Consider the following 26,946-nt stretch of genomic DNA (forward strand, 5'->3'; position numbering starts at 1 on the left):
ATGGGTGGTTTCCTGTCTGGTAGTTCTTGAGCCTTTTGTGTTCCACCGTTGGGACTTCTATGCTTCCTGGTTACAGGACTTTATCCTTGAAATAATTTAAAGTAGAAGGGGAAGCAAGAAATACTTAAAACTTTATTACTTCAAATGTTATTAATAGTTTTTATTTTTACAGAATAGTTGTTTCTGAAATCAAGGAAGAAGTTGTTTTAGGAAAAAATTTGAGACAAATTTTGCCAAATTTCTCAGCAAAGGAAACAAATGTTTTAAAGAAGAACTTTCATGTATCCAAGAGTGTTTATTCATTTAGATTGCCAATTACTTCCATATTTGAGGGAAAGAGTGGTTATTTTTTGTATTTTGGACAGTCTAACTTACCAATCAATATTAAATGATTAATGACATATATATATATCCTGACTTTTATGGCCATTCAAGGTTTAAGGAAAAGGAATTTTCCTCACATCTGGTGCTCTCAGGTGCTCTTGTGAGCTATACATGCTCAGGAAAGTGATTGACACTGTAAACTGAACTAATGGGCAAGGGAAGGATGGATATGAAAGAAGCTCTGCTTCTCATTTCTCTTACAACACACCTGATCAAGTATGGTGAAGGAATCTGCTCTTGGTTTGAATCAGTGAGGCAGTATTGCTTGCCTGGAATTAGGAAGGAATTGACTTTTAGTTTCCTTCCTCTTCAGTGTGTCTAATCATTCTCAGGTAGGCTAGACAAAACCACAAACTGCATCTACAGAGGTAAACTGTGTAGTACAGCATCAGGAAAATATTCTGGTTGAAGAACATCTTTTTCACTATTAGTTCAGCATTCTATAAATTGAATAATAAATCAGTACTGAAACACCTTTCTGAGGATGAAGTGGCCTCTGAACTCTATGTGCCAAAGTGGGCTGTTTGAAAAACTGGCCATTTACCTCACTCCAGGTGACATTCAGTAAGCAACAGATCAGCCAAGAGAAGAGGGAAACTGAATCTTCAGTAGATAACCATCTTAAGAAGAAAATAGGCACTCAGTATGAGATTGCTATATCATTACTATATTTATTTAAAGAGATTGTTTAAATGGGAACTTTTTTATGCCAACATTTGCCCTAGGAATGCAACAGTAACACCAGCTTTGGCCTAGAGTAAAGTCTAAGATTATCAGGCAAGAAATACTGTACTGACCTCCAGTGTCAAAGGTGTCATTGATCTCCTAGCTGCTCAGTTTTCTTCTGGGAATGCAGTTATGATTTGAGCTTTTATGCTGAAAATGCATGTTCAGCAGATGCCTTAAGATGGAATTATTTCACAGAATAACAGAAATAGCTGAGTTTGGAAGACATCCCCAGAGATTTTTCAGTCAGAGCTCACCAGCTGAAAGCTGGTTGCCTATGACACTGTCCAACTCAGTAGGGTTTTGCCACTAAGAATGGGGACTGCACAAACTCTCTGGGGAATTAATCCAATGTTTTATCAGTTTAATGGAGAAAAAAGTTTTTTTCTAAATTTTTAGTGGAATTTCCTATATTTCAATTTGTGCCCATTTTCTCCTTTACTGTCAATTGTTATGCTGAGAAGAGTATAACATAGGGACAGTTATTCATTTGTAAACTGAAGAACACTGTATTGTTTACAAAACAAAGAGAGGAATAGCTAAGAAATAATATTATCATTTCGTTTGTTACTCTGTTCTTTAAATCTGGATCAATACTCTTTTAAAAACACCCACAGCAGACTGGAATTTGTAGAAATTATGTAGGAGGAAAAGTCTGAACTTGATGCTTTGCTTACCTCTCTGTACGTTTGAAAAGAGAGGTCAAATTCTTCCCTTTCAAAATGCTCTTTTAACAGGTTTAATGGGTCCAGGACACTCAGCTGAATTCGAATTCAGTGCCATTATAAACAAACTAACTAACAAGAGTGATTAACAAGAATATAAGTACTATGTCATTTGCACTTCAGCAGTGTTCTCCTCCTTTGTTTCAGAGTAATTTAGAAGTGAGATAGTCACAGCAGCTTTGTTAGAAATTAACTATATCACCATTCTTTAATCAGTCATACATCTTGCTGCAAGGGAGTGGAGTGCTCATTCTCTCTTGGAAGTATGTAGGGATGTGTGTATGTCTATGAACTTATCTAGGGCAAAAGCCTTCAGGTGTGGCTCATGAGCCAGGAAGTTTTCCCCATCATGCTCCAGGATGATAGCTGGAGAAAAGCATTAAGGCAGCCACAGTACATAATTTACAAAATTTTAATATCTATAAATGAATGAAGACTTTGACTGTCCTCTGGTGCCCACTTGTAATATGTTTTGCTGTGGAGATCTATTCAGAATCCCAGCTGTTATCATGACAATAACCTCTTTCTTCATCATCTATTATGAAAAACAGCCAACAGGTTTTGTTACTGTAATTCACAGGCTCACATCATTCTACAGGGCTATATATAGTTCAAAGGTTAAATATCCAGCATGATTTCTTTTATTTCTGTGAGAGTTTTAGAGGCTGCCAATGTTTTCATCAGAGCACTGCTGAATATTACTTCACATATGTGAATGGCTTTCAGCCATTATATCATAATCCAGGGATCTGTGAGTACAGAACTGTGGTTAAGTATGAAACTGTTTTGAGTAAGAAATTGAATGGGTTTGATTGCTGTCTGTAAACTCCTTTATTCAACAGATAATTTTAAAAATTATTATTATTTGAATAAGAATTTAAGATGATCCTATTTACACAATGGGGTCAAGATAGAGATTAGCCAATATTTATTGCCGGTAACTTTCAGAGTTTTGCTTAAGGAGACAAAGGTAATAGCTGCTTTTACTGTCTCTGAGAGATTTACCTCAGTCTCTCTCCAATGGCTGTAGAGAGAGGGAATATTTTGAGCTTCTATTTTATGGAAATATTCAAAGTTAGGTGTGAAGAACTGAAACTCTCTAAGAGATGAATTTTTTTGATAACTGCAATAACCAAAATACTCATGGAACTCTACAAAACCTTCTGAATGGAGAGGTAAGGTGTGAGTTAATTAAAAAAAAGGAAGAAAAAAATCAATTGAATGTTAATCCTCTCCTGATCTCAGATATAAGGAAAATTAGTGTTTCTCTCTGACATCAGTTTAGACTGGCAAAGTTATGTCTGTCTATTATTAGACAGAAATCTCTGTAAACTAGAATGGTTTAAGATTTAAAGTTGAGGTATTCTCTTTCACTACAGATATTGTTTTAGTTTAATTTTTAGGGACATGAGTATATTTTTGTGTTGGATTTATCTCTTTCACTTCACTGCACAAGTTATGATAGTTGTGTTCGTCCTGTTTTCCTGAATGTAATGTTTCTGTCACTGTGCTACTGCCAGTGATTATAGTAGAAGTTCTTTTCATGTATGCCTTGTCTGACTGATTAATTACTTAGATAATATAAATGAGATCACAAGGAAGTTTTTTATATTTTTGTGTGTTTATCTTTGCAGGTGTACATGTTTTAATGTCAGATGTATTGTGACTCATTCACAAACATTCTGAGAATCTTGTTCCCTGATTCAAATCAGGAAAGGCAGCAAAATGAATTTTGTCCTGTTTTATAAAGCCAAGCACCTAAAATGATTGAATTAGATCAAATTATCAGAAATTAATTCTGTGAATACATCTAGTAAAATATAGCTTTGAATATAATGTTTTTGTATGAGAACACATTTGTTTTGAGTCTGTCATATTGAATCACTGAGCAACAGTCTATGATGGCTACGTTCTATAAGCTATTGCATGCCACTATGGAAGGACTGACTCCAGCTGGGATTGTAATTAAATACTAAAGGTCTGGAATTTAAATGCTTTTGGGTCTTAGCAAATGCTAAACTTAATGCTGAAGATGCAAGGGCAGGATGATATGGCAAGGACTGCTGTATCATAACACAGTTCATTTATCTAGACTATAATTTCTCCTGTTCATATTGGGGTAACTTGCATCTTACTGAAACTTCTGAATTTTACCAAAGTAGGTGAGGTGAGTAGTTAAGATAATAAACTAACAAACAAGACCATATTGTCTTTTGGGTTTTTTCGGGGACTGTCTTTATATGACCTTTTAGTTAGGGTTTTTTTTAAACTGGGTTTTTTAAGCTGTTATACAGTATGTTTGAAGTCTGTAATAGAAAAAGTTTTGCTTCTCCACACCCTCAGTAGGTTTCATTTATTTCCCAAACTGTAAAGCTAATTTTCTTCAGGTGGACATTTCCCATTGGTTCCTTTATAAATGGATGTTTTAACTTTAAAAGGTCCATGGAAACAAAAAGAAAAAAAAGCTCATTCTATCCATGAAAAAATAGGAGTTATCTATAAGAGTGGGAAGCTTGAACATGGAGGAGGCTTTCTGATGCTTTTTAGCATATTTTGCTAAAAAGCAGATGCTTCAAATGCTTAAAAACCAGTCATATGGCAGAAACTTGAAAGAACAGTAAAAGCTGTTGCAGCTATCAAGACTGTATGAAGTAAACTTATAAGCATAAGATGAAGCTTTCATTCTTTTCATGCTCTCCTTGCTGTTTAAATATGTTCCTGCTGGTCTACTCTTCAGAATTTTTGTACTATATTGGTGCAAAAATGGAAGTAGAAGATCCCTGGAATGTAATGGTAAATTGGTAAATAACTTTTAATCTGGAGATTTGTCATGTGTCATTCCAACCTTACCAGTATTCAAATACAGTATAACCAGGGCATAGCTTTAAAATAGCATCATTGTAAAATGTTCTTTAAAACAACCCCAAACAAAGATGATGTCTATGAGAGACATAAACCAAGTGTATCCAAGAGAGATTGCTAGCATGTAGTCAAAGGCTGATTAATGGAATCAGTAGATAAACTAACCATGTTAATGCTTCCAGATTTCTTGTAAAAATATAGACATATGGAAAGTAGGCAATTCAGAATAAGGTTTTAAATAATATCAAACCAGAGATGTATCACTGCATATGCTGTATAAGCATAGATGCTGCTGGGAATACAATTGTTTCATCATTGTGGGTTCAGTCAGTCAATGGATATTCTAGACAGTAAATCAGTGGAGTCTGTCATTATTGAGAGCTTATTATGAAACAATTTCAGAGGTTAGATATACAAACTAGTCATATGAGCTTAAGTGAAGAATAACTTAACTTTTCAATATTCATCAAAAGCAGAAAGGCTATGTTTAGGTTTTCTAATGCTTATGAATAAATGACATTTTTATTACTTTTCATTCCTAAACAGCAGTGTAATTACCAAATATTGATGACAATTTCTGAATACTGAACTGACCTTGCATGTTTGCATATATTTGCTCTGAAAGAATGATAGACTCATCAGCTTTAGAGGAAGTGTATGCTGAGAATATGAAAAATATGAACCAACTGGTGCTAGATCTTCAGATATAAGGAGTACTTGATTTCAAAGGAGATAGACCTGCTCTGAATATCATAATTCATAGCTCAGAGAACATGTGAAGCATCTGATCTCTCCCAGTGCACTACAGGAATTGTCACCCTGGTATGTTTTCATAATGATTTATACCGTTTACTCAAAGGCATTTGAAAACTTCTCTGATTTTCTATAGAGATTATTCTAAAATCAAATACATCTCAGTTCTACAAAAGGCTGGCTAATTATTTTAACTCAACTACTACAAAAGGGGGAAAGCAAACAAAGAAAATAAAAAAAATCAGCAGACAAGTGACTTCTTATTTCCAATTTAAAATAAATGGAGACACAACTTCATAGTTAATACCTCTAGGTACATTATTTTTCACAGAAGCAGTGACATAAAGTTAAAAAGGTTGATTCCTTCCTATTCACAGTAATGGTCCAGAATAGGATGCATTTCTTGACTAAAATTTTAGGATATAAATATATACACCCATATTTTTCAATGTAGCAGAATTTCACTGTACTAAATTGCATGGGTTGATGCTTCTGTGTTCTCATATCTCCAGTGTGGTGTCTAAGCTACTAAAAGACTTATGTTTTTCTTATAATTTACAGCTATCAAGACAAAAATGTTTGTGTCTTCCTGGAACTATGCACTTTTCAGTTCTCTAAAATATGTTCTATTCTGTGTAAGGTTTCCTTACAATAACCAATAATCTTTGATGTGTAGCCTTCAGAAGATCAAATGCTTCTTGAAAAATGCATACCATCCATGTCACTCTCAGCATTGTCTTCAAAGAGTTCTATCAACTTAGTTACGTAAGACATTCCTATTATATGGTCATAGTAGCTGGCTTTAATGGAATTAAGCTTAACTTAGTGGTCTCTTGCCAGTTGCAGCAAAATTGTTTTCAATATGTATTAAAAATGTTAAGCTAGCTGGAGATTAAATATTTTATGTTTCTAATGAGTTATTTGAATAGTGGTAGTCTCAACTTTCTAAATCTTCAGAAGCTGGTTCTGCCATCAGAGTACTGACTGGAAAACTCAGGAAATGCTTTGCTAATTGGAAAGCTTTAGGAAGCAAAGCACAAATATGTACTTAAACAACTGAAGCACGGAATGAAACCAAGATTTCAGAGAGTGAAAGAGAGAAGTCTAAAATTCAGAAGAAAATTTCCATGTTAATAACCATAAAATAACAAGAACACTAAAGAAACTTAACTTTATGATCCTGTAAATATCACACCTCAAGGTCTTGGAGGCTTGGAGAACTTAATTTTATTTTTTTCCCCCAAATGGGGGAGATTATGGTAGTTATGGTCATGATTTTATGCATAAGAATAATTTCATTTTAATAATTGAATTGCATTTTTCAGGAGATTTTCAACTTAAGGACTCATTTTGGAATGAAAACCAATATATAGAAAAAATTTACTTATATTAACTGTCTATTAATTGTGTATCATCAAGGCTGTCACCAGACCAACAAATATACAACAGTAAATTGTAGAGCATTAGAAAAGAAAATAAAAATTGAAAGTGAAAAGCTGTATGCAGTAATGATAGAGATGCTCTTTCATACACTTGTATGAAGGCAGTTTACCAATACAGAGTGTAACACAGAGTGAAAAGGAGTTAATGGTAGTGATATCTTGTGCAGCTTGGAAATGGAACCAGACTTTTGCATTAATTTTCTTCTTGGAGGGAAGAAGTAGGCCATGAAAAAAAAGACATATTTTGTTAGTAGAAACAGTATGAAATTGAAGACTTTCTCCCAAACAATCAGAAAAAAAAAAAAGCATGTTTGTAGAGATAGAATTTGGGCTTTTTTTAAATATGGGAGAAATGTTCTGGTTCCCCATGGCAACTGGATCTATCATGGTATGGGTGAGTTTAATCTCAAAGAAAAGTAAGTAAGTGTTTAGAGGGCTGTAGGTCTTGATACAGTATTACATGCTTGAAGCATACAATGAAGCATTGGGAAATAACCCATTGATTATGTTGTGGGACTACAGTTAGGCACTAGAAGCCTAATTAATATTTTGGTGAAAAGTGGATATTGTTGTCTTATAGAATTTTCTCAGTAGACAAATAGACATTCTGTCTCCTAAACTAAGAACATAATCATTATTGGTAAACAGAGTGCTGCAGCTTTAGCAAAGTATAGATTTTTCTTTTCCCCCTTCCTACTTAAATCAATGGGAATTCTAATCTGCTGAAGTACAGTTAGCCTTATACAGAGAAACAAGGTGTACTTAGATTATGTAGGAAGCACAATTAAGACAAACCTATTATATATTATCCACATATTCTCTTTATTCGTTAGTTTAGAATTGTAGACGTATTCTGATATTAAACCACAGGCACTGGTTCCAGCTGAAAGGCTGCATAAAATTACACAACGTGGCTCTTATTCTTTGTTAAAGAAGATGTAAATAACAAACAATAGGACAAGAGGAAATGGCTTCAAATCTCACCAGAGGAGGTTTAGATATTGGGAAAAATGTCTTCACTGAAAGGGTTGTCCAGTATTGGAACAGGCTGCCCAGGAAAGTGGTTGAATCAACATTCCTCGAGGTATTTAAAAGATGTCCAGAAGTGGCACTTGGTGATCACAGTAATTGACTTGAACTCCATGGTTTAGTGGTGGACTTGCAGTGTCAGGTTTATTGTTGGGCTTAATGATCTTGAAGGTCTATTCCAACCTCAATAATTCTGTGACTGTAAATTTTGATTATTTTGGGAGATAAATAATTCCAATAGAAATGTATCAGGTGCTAATAAGTGGCATGCCACCTGAGGAATTTTACTCAGATGATTCTTTTTCTTGAGTTGAGTTGACCTCTTGCTTTGTTTGGGAGAAACTGCAAAAATAAGGGAAAGATAAAACAACTCTTCATCTGATGCTTAAAGTATATTTCATACAGTCTTACTCAACATTTTCAAAACATGAACATATGCAATCATGAATTCTGTTTGAGTCAGCTATATGCTTCCATATCATGTGGATTAGTCCTCAGAGAGTGGAAAACTCTCAGAACTAGATCCCTTTTTTTTCTAGAATATTTTGAGAAACAGCTTCATAGATTTGTGCAGTCTTTATAGATGGTATTTTTTTTCTATTAAGGATCCATGCTGTGAAGGCACCTCAGCTGTTATGTTGCTGATGACATAAAGTGAACTCATTAAGTTGCTTACAAGTTTGTCTTACATAAAGAAATGTATGTGTTAATGCATTGACAAAATACTTTTCAGTGAAATATTTCATTTACTGCAAAAATTTACTTTTTGCTTGTCTTTTTAACCTGTAAAATGAATGGAGAAGATTAGTTGATAATAATAGTACAGTAAAATCTTCCTCTGGCAGGGAATAAATTTATTCACGTTAGCACATTATGCAGTCTCAGGAGTTATCCTCTGTGTAAATGAATGTCGTGCCCCTGGAGGAAGCCAGACTGACAGGGCTCTTTGCTCAAGACTTCTATTCAGGTTATATACAACACACAGACCACTTTCCCAACTACCCTTCCTTTGTCCTGCACTGAAACAATGAAAAGCAATTCCCTGTCTCCATGATGATTTTCTTCTCCTCCATGGACTTTTTCCAGGGGTATCTTTAGAGTTCAGTTGTCAAATTATAGTTTGAAACAGGAGGAAATCTAACCTGATCTTTGTCTTGTGAGAGCTTATTCCTTGCTGCTTTATAGTGTTTTGTTTTATTAAGGTTACAGTGTCACATAGCTGGAACTTTCATTGTTCTAACTAGAGAAAGGACTCCAAACACTGACTAGGGAAATTCATACGGCACAGATTTACTTTGTTCAGGGTATAGATTTCCCAGTACTTGAAATTTTTTGAAAAGGGACATTCCAGTTTTGGTCTATGTGAATACCATACATTCAGACACAGAATTCACAATAATTTATTAACGAAACTTTAGGCACTTATTTTAAAATATTATTTCCCTTATACCTTTATAGAGCTCCCTTCTGCATTGCTATGATGATTACATACACACAGGCAGACAGAGTGATTTTGCCTACCAACTGCATTAGTTTTGGAAACAGAATGAGCCTCCAGAACCTTCCTGGATAGGCACAATAATTACAATGCATTAAAGTAATTAAAAACATTTATTTCTGCAGACGTATAAAACATTAGTTTAATTTTTTTTTTAAAATGGAGTGGTGAAATAGCCTTCTTCCATATTTTAATTCAGAAAAATTTATTTGGTTCTTAGAAATGTCTGTGCTTTTTTTGCCAGAATGTAATTAGCTATTATGTTTCAAAATATTATTTTGTTTAGTAAGTAAAGAGAAAAAAAATCAATTTTTTCTGTCATTATAACTTATGATGTTTACTAGAATTTCATTATTTGTTTTTTGAGGAAGGTGTGAGTTCATCATCAAGTAGATTGTAAAACAAAAGGATACAATACAGTAAAAACATTTAAAATATTTCCTTTTATTACTCTTTGGGTAGCTAGCAATACCTGTAGCTGTGCATGAACTGAAAGAGCCCATTAAACTCTTCAATAACCATTCTTTTGACGTAGATAGGTCAAAATTCTTTACTATATAACCAACTCCATAACTTTTAACATAGGAAAGCCTTTCAGTTAAAATCGTAGTCCTTACAATGATTCAGGTTGTTTTGAGTTTCTTCATGAATGACATAAACAAATAGCTTAAAAAGCAGTCTACAAACTGCCTGTTCAGTCAGAATTCTTCCTTTGCTCCCTTATTTTTATAGCAAGTATACAATAAAACAAGCTCTCCACTCAGCTTGCATTGTTTATCTCTAAACTTTGGTTATACTGACTCTTCTTTCCTGGCTTTTTTGTCTCTTTCTGCCTCTATTTTCAGGAATGAAAATAACTTCTTCTCTTATTCTAGCTGTGAGCTCCACCAAGTTCTTCAAGAATATTATGAAAGTCTGTATATTTAACATAAATAGTAAGAAAAACTCAAGAGTTTCATTGAATAGTTGTTGACTTTGGGGAGGAAAAAAACAAGCTAAAGTGAAAACCATTACATTGAAGATGTAATACGTTATTTTGAGTTTTGCCTGTGCTGTGACTGGAAATGCCTTTGCATGGATGTCATCATACTAAGCAGTGAAGGAAATTCCACCTCTAGAATTCTTTTCTTTGCTACAGTAGTAATGAAGAATATATAATTGCATTAGAAACTAGAAAAGCATTTAAGATTACATTGATGATTCTAGAAGTAGGAAAAGTTAAAAATAGCTTCAAATGCTGTTAGATCAGTATTCACCCCTTTCCATTTGTTGTAATGGAATTGAATTTACTTGCTAACACCTTCAGTGCTAGAGAACTTGTTTAAAACCCGATACCATCAGGAATATTTTTTCATAATTTATTTATGAAAATAGGATTGCAAATGGTGTGGTAAGCACAATTAACAGTATTAGATACACAGAATATTTTTGCTAGCAAGACTTTAGTAAATATGTTGACATGGATTTGCATAGCATTTTAAGTTATGGTGTAAACTGCAGAGTACTGTAAGGATGAAATTTCAAAAATTTGAATATGCACTTTAGAAGATTTGAAGCAGAAAGCTTATCAATATGAAACTGCTTATTTATTATCCCCTCCTGTCTTCAAACTTTTCTTGGGACTCCTGTTGTTCACACTCTATTATTCTTTAAGTTATTGGTATGAGAACAAGCCACACACTGCAGGCACATAACATAATTGGTAGCACTTACCACAGTGTACTCTCCATTTATCCAGAAGACACAACCACCCTTAACGCAGTTTTGGATACCTTTGTATTTGCACTCTAAACATGATTCTCCAGAAGACTTCAGCCAGTATCTACAGCTCTGTGCCAAAATAATGGCTTTGCCATTGGTTATTTGCAGGATTGAGACCAGTAAATGGACCTGATCTGAACTGAACCCAAGGGCCCTTGTGAGAATCAGAACTTGGTTATCAAGGTGCTGGTGCTTTTGAATACAAGGTCCTGAGCTTGATACTAAGTGCCATGGTCTGTGTGGTACTGGACTTAGTCTCTATAATTTTCTTCTAACTGTAAATGTGACTAAAAAGAACACAGATAATACAGTTGTGTGTGCTTGGTGTATGCAACATAGAAAATAAGGTCCTTTAATTTCTAAAGACACTTCCTGATGTCAAGGACTGTATTATTTTTGAACCTATAATTCTGTATCAAAGATTTACACTGAAGAGTTGGAAAATTCAATACCCAGCAAAAATAATATCCCTTTAGTACAATGTGGTTTTTTTTCTTGGTATGCTTCAAGGATGTGTAATTGTTTTAAATTATGTCATACATTACTTTGACATATTAACCTGCTAAAGGGGCTTTGTAAAAACTGTGTGGTATTACATATAGTTTTCTTACGGTAGCAATCAATACCTGTACATCTGCTTGAAGGCTTTGCATTTCTCAATAAGACACTCTTGAATTATACAGAAATACCTAAACTTTTCCATTCAGAAGTTTGCTAAACAAGTGCATCTATCTGCTGAAGAACCATACATCCACCATTCTTTATGTGTGATGTACATCACTGGTTCCATTTCTTAGCGGATTTGTAACATACAAGCAGAATATGTTCTCTTTTTAAGATTTTGGAGATAGAGGCAAAATATTAAAGCTTTATGGTGTCTATTGTATTGAAAGCTTATAAATTCAGAGAAAAAGGGCATTTTGCCTTATGGTTTCTCTGCCTAATGTGATATTTTTCAAGATTTGCAAATTGAAAGTCGTGTAGGGGCAAAACCTTTATTGATGTTGATGTAGTGTGGGTAGATTGGCATGAGGAAAACTAGACAGATTATTACATAAAAGTGGGAAGATATATCCACAGATCTTCCAGTCATTTAACTTTACGCTTTAACAGTCCGATTGCTTTGCACAACCACTGTCAACTCAGGAAAACTGCTTGTCATCTATTTTGCAGATCTACCAATTCTGATCACGTTCACAGCCAGCAGAACCGCAAACAGTAAATGAAAACTCTGCCATATTTTCTGTCATCTGTTGAAGCAATATTTAGTCTTTAAGGAAAGGAAAAAAAAAAAGAAAAATTAGTCACAGGAGCTTTCTGACTCTTTATGATCCTATGACTGTATAGAATAATGTCCTTTCATGGAAATGAGCTGAGTTTTGCCACAGGATTGGGGATGTCATAGCTGCCACCACTGCTCCCGTTGCTGACCAGTAGCACCAAGCTGTGAAGAATCTGTCTTTTTGTAGATGAACAAAATTGAATACTGCTGCATTCCTTGCTCTAAATGACTCTTTACAATTAGAGGCAGAGTAAATTCATGTTCATCCCCAGTATACAACTTTTAAATACCTGTTCAGTTTCTGGAGAAAATCCCAGAAATCTGTGAAACTTAATTTTCATCAATTTTAGTCCTAAATTGCACAGCTACTCTAGAAGAATAAATCATGATTATTTTTGGAAAAGACTCTTCAAAGTTTTGAACTTAAATTAGAAGTTTCTTATTAGTAAAGTCAGAAAACTCTTGATCTAGTCTAATATTTTATTTTTTCTGCTAATATGTCAGTTACCAATTCATAGTATTACATAGATTGAATGTTTTTAATATTCATTTATACAAATATTCTATTTAGTTTTCATAGGGAATCTTTCTTTAGTCAAATACTTTGCTTTTTTAAGTTTGGGCAGGGGGACTTGTCTGTACATCTTCCTTTACAGAATAAGTATAGCTATATCGGCTTTGAAAATATCAAACCCTCTTATTAGGAAATTGCTTTATTTCCTGTTTTCAAATAAGTAATCTGTAAAACAGTGGACCAAATCTCCTGTTTTCTGTAGCCTTTATCTGACAGGAAATTTTCTTTACTGAGATCAAAAGAATTTGTCTCTGAAAGTATATTTTTCTTCTGTACTTTCTGTTATCCTTGCCAGTATGTTAGTGTTAAATTCACAGCTTCCAAGGGCATAGAATTGCACATGTGCAGCATTCTTAGATAGTGCTTTGTACTTGCAGGACATTTTACAGTGGTGGACAGTAAGAAGAGTTGTCAAACAAGCATCACAGCAATACAATTCATTTAAGATTTATGGTAATCCATACCATCTAAAGCTGATGAGGAACCTGAACTCTTTGATCATAGTAAGATTCTTTAGAAAATTGATTTAAAAAAAAAAAAAAAAGTTTGGAGATTAATGCCAGCTATGGTAGTTTTTATTGTGTACACTTCAAATGCTTTCAGCTTGACTTGTCTCCAAATTAAAAGCTTGAGGATAAAGGCCAAATACTGCAAATGAGAATTCATATCAGAAAGCTGCATCTAAGGCAGTAAAGTACAGTTCTAGCTGTGCAACTTCACAGATTGCTGGCACAGTTACAGGCATCTGTATTTTAAGGTAGTGTGTTATTAGCTATCCCAGCCTGGACTCCAGCTTCAGTGCTTCACAGTTGCTTTACTGCTGACACACTTGCTATGCTTCCTTTACCTGGACTTTTTGTATCATCAATATTGCTGCACCTCTTTCCTTTATAAGAGTAGCTACATGAATGGAGAATCACAAGGCTGAGTAAATCAAATCCCTAGGAGATACAGTAATACTCAAGTGAACCCTTTATGTCGTACTTGCCAATGGTTCTATTCTATAGTTTGTAAAAGACATTATCTTTCTTGTGGAAAAGTGTAATTTCTATTAAGCTTTCATTGAGAACGGAGAGCTGTGAGAGAGCCAAAACTGCCAGAGCTTTGAGGGTGTGGGGCCTGAGCCTTTTCTTTATAAAGAGTTTTCCAAAGAGGATCCAAATGGCTTTGAAGTTAAAAAAGCCAGATTCTCTTAGGCTATGAACTGGAATAATTAATAAAAGCAATAGAAAACTCCAAGTGGCCAGATGAAGCAGAATGGAAATACAAGGTTTATAAATCATTGCCCTTCTTCTCCCTGTGACCTTGCAGGGTGATCTTTGCTTTCAGTCATCTCCTCACTGTTGTGTCAGTATCTCCTGTTCTGCTCACAGCCCTTTGCTGCTCTCAGAAATCATTCAGGCTCTCTTTGAGCTGCAGGATGTGAGTGTTTTCTCTTTTTCACTCTTAGCCCTTCTCTGTCTTTGGCATGCAGTAGCCGAGCTGCTGCATTTCCCAAAGAAATGTGCAGTTTCTGCCACCTCCTAGGAGATAACTGTCACCCCTTTTAAAGGAATGAGGACAAATTTTGCAGGCCGACCAAAGAGAAAGAAGCAGTATTTCCTATCTGCACATGTACATTGTCAGTGATGATGAACATTCCCCTTTTGTATGATCATACACTATAACAAGTGTGTTAGCTGTATATATGCATAAATAGTGTATGAAGTTCACCATGTATGACTGTATGTATCCAAGTGGAATCTAATTCATTGGTGGATATATTTGTGTATTGGTGTTGTTTTTCCAGGGTGCCCATTTAAAAACACGCATGTCTAATAAAGGTAGAATAAGTATAAAATGAATAAGGATGATTTTTTCCGACTGCTGTATGTGACATTAGTGTTCATTTCCATAGGCAGTGTGGGACACATCTCTTTTGTAATTAGTCTTTCAGGCTATTTACCTACTGCCCCTTGTGCCTGTGTGCTGTCCCAAGTAATATTGCTGTCTTTTTTTCCTCTATCTGATTTGCACAATCCATGTATTCAATTCAATAAGCTAAGCTGTGTTGTAGAAACATAACAGGATCTTTTTCTCAGTATACTAATAGAGCCATATATCCATCCAGTTGGCCAGGTTTTCCTTTTGTGTGACTCAGCAGAATAGTACTGAAATTTATGAACTAAATTAATAATAATAGCTCAGAATTGCCACAATTGTTTAATCAATATAAGTGATTTTTAAATCCTTAATACTATATTTTACTTTGTCAGTTAAAAAACCAGGAGCAAGCATTGCTTTATCCAAGGAACAGCCTTACATTCCTGTTTCAGAACAGGAACCAGTTGTCCTAGTGCTTCATAGCCAGCTGCTCTTTTGTTGTAGACCTCATATTGGTTTAGATAAACCTTTCTGTGGCAGGTTTCCTGCTTCTAGCATGATAATTTTGCTTGGAAATCAATCTTTATTTACTGAATTAGACCCAGATCCTTTGATGCATATGAGGTGTCCCATTAAATCCAATTAAACCACTTTAGGCAGGTCCAAATGCTCATTGTTCATTTGTATTCATGAGCTCAGTCGTGGCAATGGCAGTGCAGTTCCTCAGGGGCTCAGAGCCTCCTGTTCTTGTGGAAGTCAGTGGAAGTGTGAAGGGACTTCCCACATTTGGAGAGTGAGTCTAGAGACATTATCCAGGTGCAGACATACATTTAAAAGTTTTACAGCTTCTTGCCCAGCTGTGCACTGGAAAAGTAATTTAAGGCATTTCTTGGCTGTACTCTCTACAGTAACTCAGGCATGATGAGTCTCTCCAGTGCTCTCCACCATTTGCCAATACTGTGGCAACCGTTCTGGCTGTTGCAAATTTTGTCACTGTGGCATTATTTATGTGTTGTGCAACACACTGTAACTGTAAACACTTCAGCATTATAAAATGCTAAATATTATTTTTATGTTATTTTCACGACTAGTAGGTTGGCTATTCACATTTCAAACCCTGTGTTCAGTGGTAGTATATACTTCAGGTAGTTTCTTTAATATTTTATTAATTATTTTATAGATAAAATATTATTATTCATATATATTAATTATAAACCCTGCGCTTAATTTTTGTTACTGTAAGTGCTGCAAAAAACAAATATCAAGACCAGATCTTGAGGTCTTTTTTCTTTAACTATACTTAGTAATATCTCTACAAAGACTTCATAAATGTAGATATTCATTTAAGTTAGAAATAATACCCAAACAAAAGAAAACCAACATGTCTTTCCAATGTGTGCTTTCTAACCTGAGTGATTACTTCTGCAGTGTTCCTTTTTGTGCTCTCCAACCACCCTATGCATTGGCTTCCACCATCTGTTTTGTGTGGCAGAAATTGTGTTGGGAATCTTTTTGCATGGGGGTTTGACTTTTTCCAGTCTTTTGTGGAGCAGCAAATGTACATACCCAAGTACTGTAAAACAATTTGATGCATTGCTCATTTATTTCAAACAGCAGCAAACTGGTATTCTTAAACTGCAGAAATGGGATTCAAACTAATTAGTTCTGAAAATGTGAGTATTGTCTGTAAGACAGAAAGATATATAATAAATGATTTAATAATTGGGCAGTACCCAGCAAAGATGGCAGATCATTTAGAAGTGAAATTGAACAAAAAAAAGTGGTTAGTAAGACTGCATACACTAGTAAGGAAAGCACATAAACAAAATCCAACTTGAATAATAAAGTATTTACCCAAACCTGACAGTACTTACTTTGGGCATGTTGCACTCTTACCAGTGGTTATTCTTGAGAAAGGTTTAACACCTGTTTAAAATGTTCAGATGTGCTGCTTGTTACCTTCTCCATGTGTGAAGAGTATAGGAGCTGTCACTGGAAATCGAGGTTCAGCTTTTGTTTCCATTCTTGAACAATATAAAAAAATCTGTTTTAAGGTGTATTCACCCTCATTTAAAACTTTTGTGGTGCCAAGATGGTACAGTGGATGTCAATGGATCTGGAAAATCAGGAATAGACTGAACCATTCTAAGAGGAAGACTGGATATGGAAGCATAAAAACTAAAAAAAAGTCCTTGTTATTTCACTGTCAACAAAGGCAGATATTTTCTTTGCTTTCTAGGCCACACATCTACTGTGTAAAAATGCACTAGGAGTCCACAAAGTGTCTTTTTCAACAAAAGTACAAATGAGATTTTAGAGTAGTGTTTTCCTGTTACCACTTTTATTTTGAAGAATGAATTAATGTGACATAAAAGGAGAAAAATTGTGTAAACTTGACATTTTGAAGCAGAGAGAGTCAGGTATTAAGTGAGGAGTCATTGGAGAGAAGTGTCCTCAGGAGAAAACATACTAATAGGTGTTCCAATAAGAGAGGAAAGTTGGCCACCCGTGAGGGAGATCATAAATAACATAATGTCTCTTTTTTGTTTTCTACACAAATTTCTGCTATATTACTTCAATACCTGTTGTGCAAATCCAAAACATATTTTCTTGATTGGTTGTTCATCATCAGCTAAGAGAAGTTTATGTTACAAGAGAACATAAATATCACAATCTCATCAAGGCTAAAAATGCAGACAAGTGTTTTATGACTTCATCTAACCCTGTTGGGATGAGATTTCATTCTTGCAAATAACCAATACAACAGAGACTAATAATTGTATTCTTCATTTAATTATCATTTCCCTGTGGTCTTTAAGCTTGTATTTCATGTTATAAACATGAAAAAGACAATTAATTAATTGAGCAAAATGCTTTAAACTATAGATTGTGAAGTGCCTGCCAGGAACATGTGGACATCTGTTAAAACCCTAGTTCTAATTAACAAGAGGAATTTGATAGATTAGGGAGCAGTTTATCTTTCAAAATAGTTTGTTTCAATGGAAGAACAGTGGCAGCATGTTCTGAAAATGTTTAGTTGCAATCTCACCTGATAAAGTATTTAGCTATTAATATAGTAGTTAAAATTTTGCCTCTGATGTTTTAAGGTAGAAAGCTAGTAATTAGTTTGGAAGCAAACATCTCAAAATGCTTAAGCTTTAGTTGCTCTTTCTCTGACAAGTGTTCTGTAACCACTTACAAGTCTGAAAGAAAAAATAGTTTGGATTTATATGTCTCATATAAAAAAAATATGCATTTACAGTATGAGTATTTTCAGCCATTTGGAAATTTTAATTTCTGTTGTTAACTGATATTCGAGGATGGCACACAAAACCAAAGTTACAGCACTGACAAATCTCCTTAATATGACCTCAAAGAAGGCTGTGTGTTTTACCACAGAATTATTCGGAAAATATTATATTCTAGATCCTAAATATCTGTTATTCCTTGTTGAAGAAAGTTAGTCATCGATAAAATTAAAAATACTGTATGAATATATCTTGATTTGAACTGAGTTCTATATAGGGGGTAGTAGTCAGCTCCGAGGTAATAAAGGTTGTTCCTTGTTCTTTGAAGTGTTCTTATTATTCTGATGATTTATTCCATACTATAGATGTATGAACAAATGAACAGCTTTAAATCACACCAGCCTTTGTGGTTTTTAAGAGGCATGCACAGCTATAATTGTGTAGCCCTTATCAGAGCAGTCCAAAGAGTATATCTGAAGAAGAATAATCCAGTTTGCACACTCCCAAATACATATCCGTGAGTAAAAGCATACTATTTTGATACAGCTCCTCTTCAAAATAGGACAGTTCTTCTTTTGGTTGGTTAGAGGGGTTCTTTTTGTTTGGTTGGTTATTTTTTCTTTTTTTTTGTGGGTTTTTTTGGGTTTTTTTGTGTGTGTGGTATTGTTGTTGTTGGGTTTTTTTATGTTTTGGGTTGTTTGCTTTTTTTTTTTTCAAAAGGGTTCTCATATGTCTTGTACTTCGAATATTAACTATTCCAGATGTTTCTGATGAGTAAGAAGAAAATCAGCTTGTGTGATATCCATTATTACTGGTTGTAACAATGGACTATGTAGTCTGACTGTTACCTACAGTATAGGTCTTGAAAGTAAATTCTAGCAAAGAAAGCAAAAATATTATATTGTAGAAACTGAAATACTAATTTTTAATTCAAGAGACAGTGCTTTTAGACATTTTTGAAATTCTGACACTAAAGGCACTCCCCAAAGGAATCTATTTGTTTCTTTCAGTCTGTTAATTGAAAGTGTATTTTACAATTTTTTAGTGTTTTGCATGTGATGTTAAGCAAGGCTTAAACAGATCAGAGCAGACACTATAAAGGTTAGTCCCCACATATCATGATCCAGCCTAATGTGTGAGGTAATTCTGGTCAGATTTTGGTGAGTGTCCAATCTTGATAATCCATACTGAATGGAAGAATGTTTGTGTTGCGTTGTAGCATCACACCTTACTCCAGCAGACATCTCTACTTGTCACTGTTACTTCAGGATAATAGAACAGACTATACAGGATTACAAATGTCTATAGAGAATCATGCTGAAAAAAGAAGTTCCAATAGTATGAACTTCAGGAATAGTAGCAAAGTTTACAGGCAGGAAAGAGGCAACAGATCACATATCCAGTATAGATATGTGATCTGTTGTAGATACTGAATCTTTTTGTCCCAAGGTTTACTCATTTTACCCTCAGGTAGGAAAACAGACTGGCTAATATAAAACTACAGCACACTGCAATTCTAAAGTGTAGTAAGGGGAAAAATTTGGGCAATGTCATGAGATTATATATGTTTTTATATGAACATCTTAACAAATTCGACATGATCCAGAGGTGGTAAATATCTAAAGGGGAGTTAAATCTTCTCTGCTAAATTGCACTTCCAGCGGTCTGAGAGGCAAATCAGTTCAAAGCTAACTGGCTTATTCCAACACAAGATGTAGAACAGGTGGAATAATGGAAACGTAAACACCTTTCTCTGCAGAATTGACACGTGAAGGTGATTACGAAAACAAGCTGATCTGATCTAATCATCAATGTCTCATAATATGCTAGAATCCATCATAAGTTAACTAGCACCAGAGTAACAGGAATGCATGAGATGGAGCCTGACTCTCCTGAGATTAGCAGGCTAAATGAGTCACAAGCAAAGCCGAGCTAGATCGGGTGGGAGGCGGCACAGTGAAGTGCCAAACGCTTTTGAAACAGCCTGCTCCTGGGCTGCTTGGGCTCCTGAGTCACAGCAGGTGTTGAGGCACTTGTAGCAAAAAGACAGTGCAAATTCTGCTGTTGCTCAGAGATAAGTATGAGGTAAATCTCATCCACTGCGGGTACCAGACAGTCAGCCATCCTCCTGCTCCATTAACACATTCCAAGTCATCTCTGTCCTGACTGGTTACCTGGTAAATATTTTTTATGCAGTGAACCATTCCAGCTTTTACATTCCTGCTCCTAGGTGACAGGAGTTAAAGTTCTGATGAGTTATACTCCACCTCTCCTTGGCAGGCACTGTTAATGAGGGTGCCTTAATGACACCTTGCTCTGATACAGTCATGCTGTGCAATAGTAGCTAGCTGTGAATCTGCCTTCAGAGTACATTTATATTGATAATCCAGTTGCCTTGAATTATGTTATTCAGCTCTATGTGTTCTGTTTTTCCTCACCGGTTTTGTTTTGTAGCCTTGTTTTTGTGGCTTTATTTCCTAAGTGGGCTGGGTTTATGTGATCAGTGTAACAATCCCTTCCCTAAGCATTAAGGGGCCACAGCTAAAGTTAGAAGACGAGTACCTCACTTTTAATGGCAGGAGAAGATGGAGAGAATGCAAGATGGGCTGAGGCTGGCTGTATGAATTCCAACAATGCAGTGTTAGATCTTCCATTTTGGTTACAACAACCCCCTGCAGTGCCACAAGCTGGGGACAAAGTGGCTGAAAACTGCCCCGTGGAAGGGATCTGAAGGTGCTGGTTGACAGCAGCTGAACATGAGCCAGAGTGTGCCCAGGTGGCCAAGAAGGCAAATGACATCCTGGCCTGTATCAGCAATAGTGGGGCCAGCAGGTCTGGGGCAGTATGCGGCACTGGTGAGGCTGCACCTGGAACCCTGTGTTCAGTTTTTGCCCCCTCACTACCAGAAAGACATTGAGGGGCTGGAGCAAGTCCAAAGAAGAGCAGCAGAGCTGCTGAAGGGTCTGGAGCACAAAGAGTCTGATGAAGAATGAATGAGGTAGCTGGGGGGTTTTAGCCTGGAGAAAAGGAGGCTCAGGGAGAATCTTATCACTCTCTACAACTGCCTGAAAGGAGGCATTAGCCAGGTGGGGATCTGTCTCTTCTTCCAAGTAGAAAGTGGTAGGAGAAGAGGAAATGGCCTCAAGTTGCACCAGGGGAGGTTTAGGTTGGATAGCAGGAAAAATTTCTTCATCAAGATGGTGGTCAAGCATTGGAAAAGACTTCCCAGGGAAGTGGTTGCATCACTACCCCTGGAGATGTTTAAAAGATGTGTATATGTGACACTTAGGGAAATGTCTAGGAATAACAGTTGTAGGTTTGCAATTGGACTCAATTGTCTTCAGGGTCTTTTCCCACATAAATGATTCTAGGATTCTGGGTTAGAAGGAAAAGGTATCTGCGTTAGAATAATTTCTATTTGGAAACACCAAACTTGATAACCAGCATTTACATACTGGCAAATACAGTGTTGAACCTGAGGCTGAGAAACAAATTTTGTAGCTAGGTAATTATTTAGGCTTCACATTTAAAAACAAAGAACATTTGGATATAATTTCAGATCTTGTAATACAATGATCTTTCTTCGGGTAGCTAATACTCTAAGCAAATAAAAACATTCAACAGATTAGTAAATAAATTGCAAAAAATATTTGAGTTTTGTAGGGTAATGCATGGAATGATATATCTGGTTTTGGTTTTGTCAGTCTTCATTTCTCAGCATTCAACACAACTATTTCTGATAATAAAATGCAGAATTTTAATAAGCTTAGTATTGTGATCTAAGTAAAATTTTAAATAAATAGGATGATTACTACTTCTTCCATTAAATTTTATTTTTAGTGTAGAGTCAGAGATATATTTTTGTATGTCGTGTGCATGTACAATTTGAATACATAGCCACATGTTGTTCTGATAACAATTTTGATTGTATGAATTAAACCTTATAGGTTTTTTCAGATTTTCATATACATTATGCTTTGGTTTTACAAAATTCCCTTTACTGTTCCCTGTAACAATTTTTGAAACTCAAGCATTTAACTTCATGATTTACTCTCTGATGACAGGGTACATGAAAACCCATGTTGTTTCCTGCTTTTCACTGTCATCAGTGTGAGACCTGATACAGAAATTTTCAGTCAGCATTTTCAGTGATCAAGATGACTTTCCCCTTTTCTGTCCCTGACAAAGAAGAGCTTTATCACAGATAATCTCCAAAAGTCCTTTATTCTTTCCTTGACCCCTATCCTACTTCAGCAGTTCGTGGAAAAGGGAGAGGAAGGAATCAATATCTATTGAATGTGACTGACATGAATGCTGCACCATCAGAATTTGAGTTCATTTCTGTCAATTCAGCCTGCCTCGAGTGGGAGAGGTTACACTGGAAAATAAAAGTGCAGCAAAGGGATTGGTTCAACAGCAGAGAATAGCTGAGTCAGGCTGCGAGGATGGGGGTGGTGGTAATTGTTTTTGTTGGGGTTTGTTGGTGCTTTTTGTTTGGGTTTTTTCCTGAATTAGTCTTTTTTGCTGGAAAAAGCAGTTTCACAGCATTCCAAACAAGGCACTAATTTGAGTAGAATGTATTTTCTGGCAGATCTCTTTGCTTTGCTTGATCCCTAATATTACTGGGAGGGTGAGGATGATGGTGCCAGCAATCTGGTTTACCCACTTGTCCTTCTTTTAGGACAGGGAATTTCCTCCTGAGCCTGAAAGGCTCAGGTCATCACTTTTCATGTGTTTTAATGTGGAATGTACCTGCCATTGAGCCATGCAGTTTCCTCAGTCCTGTGATGGCAGCAGTGATGATTTCCTTGGGAACGAGGACATACCGACCTCAGCATCTTTTCTCCTGGATGGTTGTCTGAAGAGGCATTATGCATATTTCTATAGCTTGGAGTCCTGAGATGCAACAGGGAGAGTCAGTTTAACCACTATTTACATTGGCTCCTCACTGCTTTGCTAACAGGAGTACCAGTAGTATTTTGACTTCGACCCTCACCTCCAGATGGGATAGTAAACTAGAATATAGAACATTGTTTCACTGTGATTTACGTGTGTGAAAAATGAAAATGAGGTGTTATATCTTAAAGAAATGTTTTGCATTATTGATTATGAGCTAGCATGGGGACACAATATAGAAAAAACACAATTTCTTTCCTTTTTCCCCTCTTGTTTTTCATGTGAGCTAAAAGGAAAGTTACAAAAATTTGTCTTGTTTTTAGTAAAATGAAAGTTAATTAGGAAATACTTTTCAGAGCCCTATTAAAATCCTCAGATTAAAGGCTCCAAATACTGCAAGTATAAAACATTCTTATTTATTATTCATTTATTTTCATCTGCTTCAGGACATATGGAAAACTAATTTCTAACTTAGAAAAAACAATCAATTATAATTTGGTACCAAAGTTTTTCATCTGACTTTTTTTAGAGGGGAGCATGGAGGGTAGGTCATCTTTGCTGTGAAAAACCATCCACAAAATTGCAGTGGATATTAATGAGAAGAGCTTTAATGATGTTCAGGGCCTTTACAGAAATAAAGTGTAAACATTAAAATCAATGCACTCTTACACAGTCTAAATTGAAAAAAATGTATTTTTTTCAATTTTTTCATATTTTCTTCATATTTGAAGGTTATCCTCTTTATCGGGCTCCTGTCTTTTCTCCAGTTGAGCTGATCAAAGCAGGATGCTGAAGAGTGGTGCAATACATGGCGCTTGCTTAATCTGCAGCTCTGAAGAGCTGTAAGAGTATTTCCAATGGTTGCCTGGTCTGAGCAATGCAGTGACCTGTTCCAGTGAAGACCTGGACACTTTTCTTTGCCAGCGCCCCTGTGGAAACCCAGAGTTAAACCCTTTGTCTCATGTGACAGCTCTCTAATGAGAAATAGCTGTAGGGGGAAGGTTCTGGACCATGTAATTTTGTGTTAGCAAGGTTATGAAATGCCATTTATGGCTCTAATATTTATTTTATAGAAGTTATACAGGTCTTTAAACACCATTCTAGAGCATCACCGTTTATTAGAGATTTGTGTGTGTTTCCAGAATGCTCATTGCCAGGGTTTCTGAGTACTGGAGGTCCTGAAGTTATCAATTTGACTGTGAAGCTAAATTAGGCAGTAACGCCCTTGACTATGTTTTCTCCAGATCAGGCAATAATCTTCATGATTATGGGCTCTGTTGTGTATTAATTGACCGTGACTTGTTATGCATCCTACACGGAGGATTCATAACCTATTTCAAGGTCACTTATGTACTTGTTCACCTTATAAGAGTAAATATTGATGAATTCCAATTTTAAAGACAGTTTTTCCCGTTAATAATGTAACACTGCTATTACATGCTTTTATATAACACATCCAAAGATTGTCTTCTTTAGATCTTCTTAACAGACATTTGTAGCAAAACTTTAGCTTTTTATAATTGATGGAGACAGTAAATTATTAACTTTAGAACTACAACTAAATGCCTTTGCAAATGGTTGTTTGCAGGAAATGTGCAATTTTAATTGTGCTTTGATTATCTCTGAAGCTGTGGCATTTTAGTTGTGGTGCCTTCATGGAGAAGAAGAAATTGTGCAGTATGAGGAAAACAAAAATTTGGAATATGTAAGAGGATTTTAATTAGTAGGCATTGGAAATCAAGCAAATTGTTTTCATTATAGTCTACTGTTAAATAACCATAGTTTAATAACATGGTTTAATCCACGTTAAGGACTCAGAGGTTGAAGGTGTCTCAATGATTTTTTAACAGCAAATTTATTACTTTTCATATTTCAATGAAAGTTGTTACAGAATTTTTTCTTTTCTATCATTAGAGTTTTTTTAGCAGATATGATGAATAAGAAACTTATTCTAGATATGTGCATCTATTTATGTTTTATTAAAATGACCTGCATTTCCATAGTTTATTTTCTGTATATCTCAGTGGTCTTTATTAAGATGACCTAATGACCTAATCATTATTATCTCAAAATACAAAAGTCAGAAGAAAATAATAGCTTGATGGAGACTGAAGAGGAAACCAGCAAGGATGCTGGCAAAGGAACTCAGCAGCCTTGTCCTCAACCTACAGTTTTCATGCCATTGTGTCTTGGCAAAGACTAGAGGCTTGTGTTGCATTTTGTCACTTCTCAGCAGACTCAGACATTTCAATAACTGTTTTAGTACTGATGTTGATTGTCATAAAAAAGATTCAGTGGAATAAAAGTTAATATAAAAAAATCATATAAGTAATAATACATATTTCTTGGAAAAGACAGGAGCCAATAAGCTTAATTAACTATGAACAGGACATAAAGTAGTATGCCAAAGTTATTATTTTTCTTCATCATTTACAACAAGGTACTTTTGATTCCAATTATTCTGAGTTTTTTTCTTTTGTTGCATCTGAACTGCAGCAAATAGTGTATTATGCCTTATACTTCATGGGTAGCATGACACTTTATCCTTAGAAGAAAAGAATGGATATGATGCTGCTTCTTTGGTTTTGACAGATGAATAATATCTTAAATTCTGAAAGCTTCATTTTTCATAGCTTCATAACTTATTTGATGTTTGCTGTTTAAAAACTATGCCTGATGCATTTTAAGTCGTTTTGTAGCAGCAATACAACCCCACAACACAGGGTCCCAGCTGAACACCTGTGTTTACTAACACAGTATTCAGCTACTTCAGGTCTTGCTGCCTTCTAAAATATAAACCAAAATGAGCACTGCTAGAAGGTTTGTATGGAGAGATACTGTGCAATTCCCAAGCAGTGCAGGCCTGTTGTTTACTTCCCTAGACACACTTTTTGCTGCCAGCCAAGTAAGTTTAGCCAGATGCTAAATAAGACTGAAGTTGAGAATAATGCTCTGAGAGAAAGTGGACAAAGTAGTGTTCTAATATTTTCTTAAAAGAAAAAAATTTGCAACTTGACATAGATTCACAGGTTTTCCTTGAATTCTTTGGAGGAAGATTTTGTAAGATGGATAAAAATGTTCTTCATGATTGAAAAGAACCCAGAATTAAGAAATTCCTTAGAAAAACTATTTACCTTAAATGATTCAGTAGTCAGCTCATTTTGAGATATATTGCAAATGGGAGGCAAACTGTGTATTTTTAGAGAAGGAGGTAGGAGGTAAGCCTTGTTATTATATCTGGTATGTTCCTCATCCTCCAGTGCTAAAATTAAATCCCTGGATGAGATTTAAACTGGATGCCTGAAGCTAACTATAAAGACCAGAATTTCTTAGTCCTTCTGGATGGAATTAATTCCATCCAATACTGGTATAATAGAGATGCTGCATATTGAACTGATCAGCTCTTTCTTATTTTATAATGAATGCTGAGAAATAGATGGTTTAGGTCTGCCTTCTTTCAGGTGTGTGAATCAATTGTTCCTTTAAAGTGGTTGGTTTTCTCTCTTCGCTGTGAGACACTATCTTATGTGTAATTTAATGCAGTCATCTGCATTTGATTATATGAATTCCCCTCTGTAGTGTTTATTGCGTTATAAAAAAGGACGCCTTCACAAAGTAAATTCAAAATTCAGTACGTTAGCTCAGGAAAGCTGCTCAGTCCAAGGTCATTGCTGCATGATTTAACTTCTCGTTCTATACACTGCCCGCCTCACCTAATGAATTATGTTTAGCTGTCCATTAGTCTTGTGGAATACATTGTTCCTCTCCTTTTTTCCCTTTTGCATTAAACATCACATTCACAGATAATAAAAATGTCCACAGAAATATATAGCCGTAGAAAAATGTTGTATTCGTAATGGGGCCAGATATTTTGAGCCTAAATTATCACAGCAGGGTTTTGAA

General features: G+C 35.4%; 1 protein-coding gene across 28 annotated transcripts in view; it reads left to right on the forward strand.

Annotated features, from left to right (window-relative positions):
• DLGAP2 (DLG associated protein 2) overlaps window positions 1-26,946 on the forward strand; it is a 459,301-nt gene that overhangs the window by 165,350 nt on the left and 267,005 nt on the right. The window contains exon 3 of one of the 28 annotated variants that reach the window (XM_064412080.1): window positions 12,354-12,398. The exons of the other annotated variants lie outside the window; for them this stretch is intronic. Within the exon in view, the coding sequence (XP_064268150.1) occupies window positions 12,354-12,398 (45 nt within the window). The remainder of the gene's footprint in view (window positions 1-12,353; window positions 12,399-26,946) is intronic. 28 annotated transcript variants of the gene reach the window in all.

Source organism: Passer domesticus, chromosome 3, assembly GCF_036417665.1.
Source record: "Passer domesticus isolate bPasDom1 chromosome 3, bPasDom1.hap1, whole genome shotgun sequence".
Lineage (NCBI taxonomy): Eukaryota > Metazoa > Chordata > Aves > Passeriformes > Passeridae > Passer > Passer domesticus.